Genomic DNA, 8,856 nt, shown 5'->3' on the forward strand with positions numbered 1-8,856 from the left:
TTTTGTTTTTTTGTTTTTTGTTTTTTTTGGCATCTAAGAGATGTCAGCGACTATGCAGTGTTCTAACTGATAAAAAATAAAAAAAGATCCAACCTCCCCAATCAGCCAAACTTCTGCTTAGCAATGAAACCAAAGTAATATGTTCTTGCCACCCCCTCTTTACCTTGCTTCTTTCTTGTTCTTTGTGATTTAGAGAGTAACTCAGCCTCTTCCAAATAATGACAGCTTCTCTGAGAAACTATAACTGCATGGGCAGAGGCATGCACTGCTTATTTTTTTTTTTGACTAAACATTGCCAGTACAAGCATGGAGTTTTCTTAAGAGCAGATGCTCAATTAATTTTTGTGTAAAAGAAGAACCACGAATAAATCATTTGCTGTAATTTATATTCTCAAACATTCTTGAAAAATATAATCCGATCAAAGTATATATCTTTTACATTTACATAGAGGGAAACTAAACAGAGAGTAAAGCAAACCAAAAATTGACAAACTTTCAGCTATCTCTCTATGCATCTATGTTCTGAGCCTCTCTTAGTGCGGTGTCTTGCACATTTCTATGGATATTCTTATCCTAAAGTGTAGTTATTCTCATCTTGGATCACAAAAGTGATTTGAGGATTTCCAATATGTATTTCAAAAAACAAAACTCTTAATCCTAAATCTGACAAACAGCAAATAGCATGAGACACATTTAATTCGAGTACTTCTATCATGAACCTAAAATAAACTTGTTGTAAAAAGTAACAATTGAAAATTGAGGAATAAAAAGTCAACAAGTTATTGATGCATATTAGGAACATAGGTTGACAGGCTTTTCCAACCACAAAGTGAGGAATGGGCTTCAGACCACACTAGGGGCCAGATGAGCGGCTGGATGTGGCCCTGGAGTGGGCACAGGTTGAGGCAGAAGTGCCAGCCCTGGCTGCAGCAGAAGTGCCATCCCTGGCCAAGGCAGAAGGGCCAGCCCAGGCTGAGGCAGAAGTGCCAGCCCTGGCCGAGGCAGAAGGGCCAGCCCTGGCCGAGGCAGACATATCAGGCCTGGCCAAGGCTGAAGTGACAGCCCTGGCTGCAGCAGAAGTGCCAGGTCTGGCCGAGGCAGAAGGGCCAGCGCTGGCTGAGGCAGAAGGGCCAGTCCCGGTTGCAGCTCTGGCTCCGGTTCTCTCTGCCTCCTCTCTCAAAGCCTCCTCATAATGTGGCAGTAAGGCGTCGGGGACCAAATCATTGACCTTGGTCAAAAACTGCAGGACTTTCGTCTTGCTGTTTTCTGTGAGCGCTTTAGGACCCCACAGGAACTCATAGCGAGGGGGATCACTGCCAGGCACCTGGTTGTATTCCAGGTACTCTTCCTGCACCAGATCCTCTGTGATGAGCTTCCTGGTGTCTCCAAAGATGAAGTGCATTCTTCCATCATAGATGCCCAGAATATTCAGGAACTTCCAGACCTCCTCCTCAGAGGCGCGATGGCCATTCAGGTAGATGACACCCAGCAGAGGCATCAGAAGACCATTCTTCATCAGCCCCCAGTCATTTCTCATAGACTCACTGTCGCTGAGATCTAGGTTGCTCACCAGGGTATAGCAGTGACTGTTGGGCCTGACTTCCTTCAGCACCATGCCAAACACCATCTCCATCTGCTCAGAGGCCCTGCTGAGGATCTCAGGGAATTGCTCCCTGTACCTTTTGTGGATAACCTGCACCATTTCTGACCTCTTAATTAGCTCCCTCATCTTATACTGAAACAGCATGTACTGCACCAAATTCTCTGACTCCATGGTCAGAAGATCTGTGTGAGAGCTCTCAGCAGCAGCTGAGGCCCGGGAGGAATTTTCACCTTCCTGAACTTGGCCCTCGGCACCTACACCAGATCTCGAGCGTGCTGCACCACCTACACCAGATCTCGAGCGTGCTGCACCACCTACACAAGATCTCGAGCGTGCTGCGCCACCTACACCAGATCTCGAGCGTGCTGCGCCATCGACACCAGATCTCGAGCGTGCTGCGCCACCGACACCAGATCTTTTGCGTATAGCACCTGCAGCAGCACTGGTGGTGCCTTGGGCTCCCTGAGGCCCCGTGGCAGTGCCAGCAGCAGACGAACTTGAGGGAGTGCTCTCTGAATCAGGAGGGGAGGAGGTGGTCTCTTCTCCCCTAGATGTGGTAGCCTGATCATGAAGACCCTGGGTCTCAGCCCGGGCCTGGCGACGTTTCTCATGAGCACAGTGCTTACTCTTCTGCCCACGAGGCATGGCAGCTGTAGTCAGGGACTGCAGGCAGGAGTCTGGGCCAACAGACAGGAGATTGTGGCACCTGGAGGATGGAGAATGAGGTGACATGAGCACCTTACAACAGGGAGATTCTACCTTAGCTTAATCAAAGGCCACCTCAGCAGGTGTCCTTGAGGACACTGCCCTAGGAACCCACAAGGCTCCTGTTTTCCTTCTCAGCCTGTCCCCTGAGAATCCCAGAGGAAGAACAGAGGCCTTAATATTCCTCTGCATCCTCTCAGCCCTGCTTTGGATTTACTGAGGTGACAGCAGGTGCTGGCAGTGGCGTCCTCTCAGCTCATCTCCAGTATTATCACATCAAGTCCTGGTGGAACCTGGGCACCTTTCCGTCTGCTACTCTGATGCAGACACTGTAGACTTCCACATGATCCAGAAGCAAGTGAAAGAATGCCTCAGTCCACCTCCCTCCCAGGGGATACCCAGTGCTGAGAGCTCAGTAGGGTATTTTCTATCCTGAGTTCACTGGGATCATCATTCATGGCCCTTACCTTGGCTCCTTAAAATTTTGGGCACTATTCTCCATTTCCTGGCTGATGGCTGCACCTTCAGACTAGACATTTCCCCTCCCCTAGACTTGCTATAAAGCACTGAAGCAGATGTTCAACCTCACAGCCCATCCCTGAGATCTCCTGGGCTGAAATCCAAGGGTTGGGATGTACGCTCTGATTCCTCACTCAGGTTCCTCAATTGGGCTCCTGGTAGAGAAACTCTACTTTCTCCTGAACTGATGCCCGTCTGATAGTAAAAGCCAACCACACTGTGTTCCAACAGGAGGAAGTGAAGATGACCTCATCTTCCCAAACATGGTCCTCTAAGAATGGAAGCTGTTGCAGGCAGGTTGATGTTCCTGTGGTCCCACACAAGATCCCAATTCAAAGTCTAAAATTTTTTTTTTTTTTTTGCTTCTCTTTTCTTCTATATGTCTTTTTAAAAATAAATTTATTTATTTTTAACTGGAGGATAAAGCTTTACAATATTGTGTTATTTTCTGCCCCACATCAATATGAATCAGCCATAGGTATACTGTATATCCCCTCCCTCTCGAAACTCTCTCCCACCTCCCACCCCATCCCACCCCTCTTAAGCTGTCAGAGCACTGGCTTTGAGCTCCCTGAGTCATAAAACTAATTCCCACTGGTTATCCATTTTCCATATGGTAATGTGTACATTTTCAATGTTACTCTCTCAATCTGCCCCTCCCTCTCCTTCCCCCACTGTGTCCACAAGTGTGTTCTCTATGTTGGCTTCTCCAGGCTGCCCTGTAAACAGGTTCATCAGTACCATCTTTCTGGATTCCATATAAATGCATTAATATATGATATTGCCTTTCCTCTTTCTGACTTAATTCACTTTTCATAAAAAACTAGGAATAAAAGTACCACATAAGCCAACAATCCCACTACTGGGCATATATCCTGAGGAAACGGTAATGTAAAAAGACACTTGTACTCATGTTCACTGCAGCACTATTTACAATAGCCAGGACATAGAAGCAACCAAGGTCTACATTTGACTCATGACAGGGTCTTAGGTTTCTCTCTCTGCTGACCACTGCCCTCAGACCAAGACCCTTACTTCCCCATTAGCCTGCAGTGGGAACCGACATGTATCCTTGAGGTCTGCCAGAAATGACAACATGGAGGATGTGTCCGAATGACGTGGTGTGGAACATCCCCACAGCCCCCAAGGTTCTCACCATAACCCCTCGCAAATCTGAAACCCTCCCTTGCCAACCTGAGGCTGCCCCCTTTGACCTGGTCTGTCACTTCCCTGAAATGACCTGGGAAGTGTCTTGTCAAAACGCCAGATTCTCCCAGGCCTGAAAACAGGGCTGGCACTTTATGCGGCCCCATTTCTTATGGGAGGAGCCCCCATCCTCACTTAGTGTCACAGCCATGAATCTTGTTGGGGACTAGGTCCCTTGTTAAACTGGTTTTATTGTTAGAGCAAGGCTCTCACTTCCCCCAAACCACCTGCAGGGGGCACCACAATCGGCCAGCTCTACCCGGGGCGTCCTAGAGCCCAGTATAGGGAAGTCGCTCAGTGTGGCCCCTTCGCAGTGTCGAACTCTGCTCCTCAGCCCTCAGGGCCCTCATCTAGGACCTAGACCTCCTCCAGGGGTAGAATCCCAGCCTACCCCCACAGACCAACGCCTTAGCCTGAGACACTCTAGACCACATTCAGACGATAGCTTTGAGGGGCCCACAAGAGCCATAACACAGGGGTGGGATGTGGATGGGTCACTTTTATTACTGGGAGGGTTGGGAAAGTCCCTTCAGCCACATTCAGGTCCTCACCTTGGTTCCAGACGACTCCTGGACACTAAGCCTCCGCCAAACGGTCGCTGCGGCTACCGGTGGAGCTTCTCGCCTTCGAAGCGGAAGTGGAGGGGAGCTGCGTACGGTCCTACGTGAGGTCGCCCGGGGTCAACGGCAAGGGCGGCGTGCTACGGGAACCCCGGTAGCTCAATATTCATCCGTCCCTGGCTTCTCTCTCAGGGTCTTCCGTGTGCAGTGTATCAGATCCTGGGACTCTTCCATCTATGAACCTGAGTCCTCCAGCCCCCAAACAAAGCCCTCGCCTCCCTGAGTCCCTAGTGGGGGGAGTCAGGGCACTGCTCTGAGCATCTCTGCTTGTCAGGAGGGGCGCCACTCTGTGAGCCTCCCTCTTTGGGGGAGAGATCCTCTCATTAGTACTGATGGTCCTCACCTTAAGGCCTGTTATGGTCAAGATTACCCACTGTGCAGAACTGGGGTCTGATCTTGCCAGAGGAGGCCTTGCCCTCTCTGAGATCACACTGGTGGAATGAGGGGACCACTCACAAGTAGTGCTTCTGGATCTCTCAGGGCTAAGAATTTACTGAATTCTATTTGTCTCCCTCTGGTTTTGGAGGTCTCCTGTTAATACTTTTTTTGACTCTTGTTAAGGCCTGGGTTTTCTCTCTGCAGATCTGTGGCTGTCCCACCAGTCCAGGGTCCTCATCTTCATAAGACTGACTAGGGAGGCTGAGGGGGTACCTCTACCTCAAACACCTGTCCTGGGCATCTCAGGGCTGACAGTATTGGGGAATTCGTGGGGCTTCTCTGTTGTGGGGTGAGTGCTTCCATTATTCTTGTTCAGATTCTGGCCAGATACCTGACCAGGCAAGGGACTCTACTCTCTGCTAACTTGAAGCTGCTCCCATTAAATCAAGATATTCCCCTTCTGGGGCCCTCCAACTGGAAGCCAGGATTAGCCACATCAAGCCAGCACTGTTTTGGACTTCTAAGGGTTGATGGCCTGAGCCAGACTTCACAGAAACCCCACTGTTCTGACTAGGTCCTTCCATCATTCCTCATTCAGGGTCCCCACAGTCATATCTATCAAAGACTGACACTCTTTCTAAATACCTCTTTCTGTTGTTCTTAGGCCAAGACTGTTAAGTCCCTGAGAAACCTGAAGAATACGTGAGGGTGTGCTCAGCCTGCCAGCTGTCTCTGGGGCTGTCTGATAGCAGATGGAAAACTGTCTAGGTGTGACTCCCCTGTATTCTGGGGTCTTGGTCTTCCACGCCCTCTAACAGTTAGACCCTCCTCTTGGCTCTTTCCTCTTGGGTTAAAGGCTTCCTGAGAAATGCCTCATTCCTGCAAACACAGAGCAGTGTCCTTACCACAAACCTTGGTCCCTGTCTTAGGAGTGATGTGAGATGGAGAAGCTGAAGCATAAGGCAGGAATTCCATACAGGTGGTATTCTGTCATGTGGGGAAAATACACTCATATTTTCCTTCTCTTCACCAACCAGACTTAGATTCTGATGTAAATTCTGTTCTGAGAGATTTATATTTTATGGGGAAGGGACTGTCCAGCATGATTTTCTGAGCCTCTGATCTTTTGAGTTAGTTGACATTGCATATGTAGATGATCATTTTGTCACTGAGTACTAGCTTTCTTTTCTTTATTCATCCCTGTCATTTATTTTGGTACTCACATTGCTCTGGGAAAGTATTCCAATCCAGTAGTATAAGCACAGATTTTTTTTTTAATTGCCTGAGTTGCATTTTTAGGAAGAAAAGAAAACTGAATATAAGAAACACAAGGTGGGCCTCAGACTGGAAGAACTGGGGTAATGTGGGCTCTTGACTGGGCCCTTGACTAATCCCAACCTGGATCAAGTTTCAAATCTGTCCCTTAACAGCCACATGACAACTCCATGAGCACCAGGCTCTGCATCTGTGAAGTGAGTTTGATAAAAGCTCTGTCTTATAGAACTGGTGGGATGTAGTTAAAATGTGTTAAGTATCTGGCACATTGACTGGCCTGTGTTGAGACTTCAACATGGCATTTATTACTGTGATTAATTTGGACCCTGATGATATAATTCAGTCTGTTTTTTTTTTTTTTAACTCCAGCAGAAGCCAGAAAATATGTAGCATCCTAGAACCAAGAAAATCCAGGGGCTTCCCTGGTAGTCCAGTGATGAAGACTCCATGCTCCCAATGCAGGGGACCTGGGTTCAAACCCTGGTCAGGGAACTAGATCCCTCATGCCACAGCTAAGAGTTTGCATGCTAAAACTAAAGATACTGCATGGTGCAACGAAGATTGAAGATCCCACATGCCACAAGTAAGATCTGGCACAGCCAAATAAATAAATAATAAATGAATGTTTTTAAAAATAAATAAAATCCAATCACTCAAAATGCTGAATAGCAAGAAACACTACGTAATATTTCCCTATCACATGATAAATTATTTAATATGGGTATAAGATACACATCCCCAGATAGATGCAACACAAATTCCCTAAATCTGTGTTGCTGCTGCTGCTGCTGCTGCTAAGTCGCTTCAGTCATGTCCGACTCTGTGCGACCCCATGGACTGCAGCCTACCAGGCTCCTCTGTCCTTGGGATTCTCCAGGCAAGAACAATGGAGTGGGTTGCCATTTCCTCCTCCAATGCATGAAAGTGAAAAGTCAAAGTGAAGTCACTCAGTCGTGTCCGACTCTTAGCGACCCCATAGACTACAGCCTACCAGGCTCCTCCGTCCATGGGATTTTCCAGGCAAGAGTACTGGAGTGGGGTGCCATTGCCTTCTCCAAAATCTGTGTTAAGGATCACTAACTTCCCTCCCTATGAAAAGTCCTTCCATCTAATCTACCCTTGTCTTCAATAATTTAATCATCACCTAAAACCTAGAACATACAGGGTTTGGCAAATTATCAGTTCAGTTCAGTTCAGTTCAGTTGCTCAGTCGTGTCCGACTCTGCAACCCCTTGAGGCCTGCGACCCCAGGCCTCCCTGTCCATCACCAACTCTCGGAGTTCACTCAGACTCACATCCATCAAGTCAGTGATGCCATCCAGCCATCTCATCCTCTGTCCTCCCCTTTTCCTCCTGCCCCTAATCCCTCCCAGCATCAGAGTCTTTTCCAATGAGTCAACTCTTCACATGAGGTGGCCAAAGTACTGGAGTTTCAGCTTTAGCATCATTCCTTCCAAAGAAATCCCAGGGCTGATCTCCTTCAGAATGGACTGGTTGGATCTCCTTGCAGTCCAAGGGACTCTCAACAGTCTTCTCCAACACCACAGTTCAAAAGCATCAATTCTTTGGCGCTCAGCCTTCTTCACAGTCCAACTCTCACATCCATACATGACCACTGGAAAAACCATAGCCTTGACTAGCCGGACATTTGTTGGCAAAGTAATGTCTCTGCTTTTGAATATGCTGTCTAGGTTGGACATAAGTTTCCTTCCAAGGAGTAAGCGTCTTTTAATTTCATGGCTGCAGTCACCATCTGTGGTGATTTTGGAGCCCAGAAAAATAAAGTCTGACACTGTTTCCCCATCTATTTCCCAAGAAGTTTTGGGACTGGATGCCATGATCTTCGTTTTCTGAATGTTGAGCTTTAAGCCAACTTTTTCAGTCTCCTCTTTCACTTTCATCAAGAGGCTTTTTAGTTCCTCTTCACTTTCTTCCATAAGGGTGGTGTCATCTGCATATCTGAGGTTATTGATATTTCTCCCGGCAATCTTGATTTCAGCTTGTGTTTCTTCCAGCCCAGCATTTCTCATGATGTACTCTGCATATAAATTAAATAAGCAGTGTGACAATATACAGCCTTGATGTACTCCTTTTCCTATTTGGAACCAGTCTGTTGTTCCATGTCCAGTTCTGACTGTTGCTTCCTGACCTGCACACAGGTTTCTCAAGAGGCAGGTCAGGTGGTCTGATATTCCCATCTCTTTCAGAATTTCCCACAGTTTATTGTGATCCACACAGTCAAAGGCTTTGGCACAGTCAATAAAGCAGAAATAGATGTTTTTCTGGAACTCTCTTGCTTGTTCCATGATCCAGCGGATGTTGGCAATTTGATCTCTAGTTCCTCTGCCTTTTCTAAAACCAGCTTGAACATCAGGAAGTTCACAGTTCACATATTATTGAAGCCTGGCTTGGAGAATTTTGAGCATTACTTTACTAGTGTGTGTGATGAGTGCAATTGTGCGGTAGTTTAAGCATTCTTTGGCATTGCCTTTCTTTGGGATCGGAATGAAAACTGACCTTTTCCAGTCCTGTGGCCACTGCTCAGTTTTC

At 47.4% G+C, this 8,856-nt stretch overlaps 1 protein-coding gene across 1 annotated transcript; it reads right to left on the minus strand.

Moving 5' to 3' along the window:
- Positions 1-692: 692 nt before the first annotated feature.
- LOC133243539 (melanoma-associated antigen B2-like) lies at positions 693-4,775 on the minus strand. The gene is made up of 2 exons (XM_061410521.1): positions 4,585-4,775; positions 693-2,309 (listed from the first exon to the last, which is right to left on the minus strand). Exon 2 carries the CDS (start codon positions 2,246-2,248, stop codon positions 854-856), a length of 1,395 nt encoding a protein of 464 aa, XP_061266505.1. The 5' UTR covers positions 2,249-2,309; positions 4,585-4,775; the 3' UTR covers positions 693-853.
- Between the last annotated feature and the right edge of the window lie 4,081 nt (positions 4,776-8,856).

The sequence above is a fragment of the Bos javanicus genome, chromosome X (genome assembly GCF_032452875.1).
Source record: "Bos javanicus breed banteng chromosome X, ARS-OSU_banteng_1.0, whole genome shotgun sequence".
NCBI lineage: Eukaryota > Metazoa > Chordata > Mammalia > Artiodactyla > Bovidae > Bos > Bos javanicus.

Coding starts and splice junctions, on each gene's coding strand:
- LOC133243539 (XM_061410521.1), bottom strand. CDS start 2,248: ATGCCTCGTGGGCAGAAGAGTAAGCACTGTGCTCATGAGAAACGTCGC.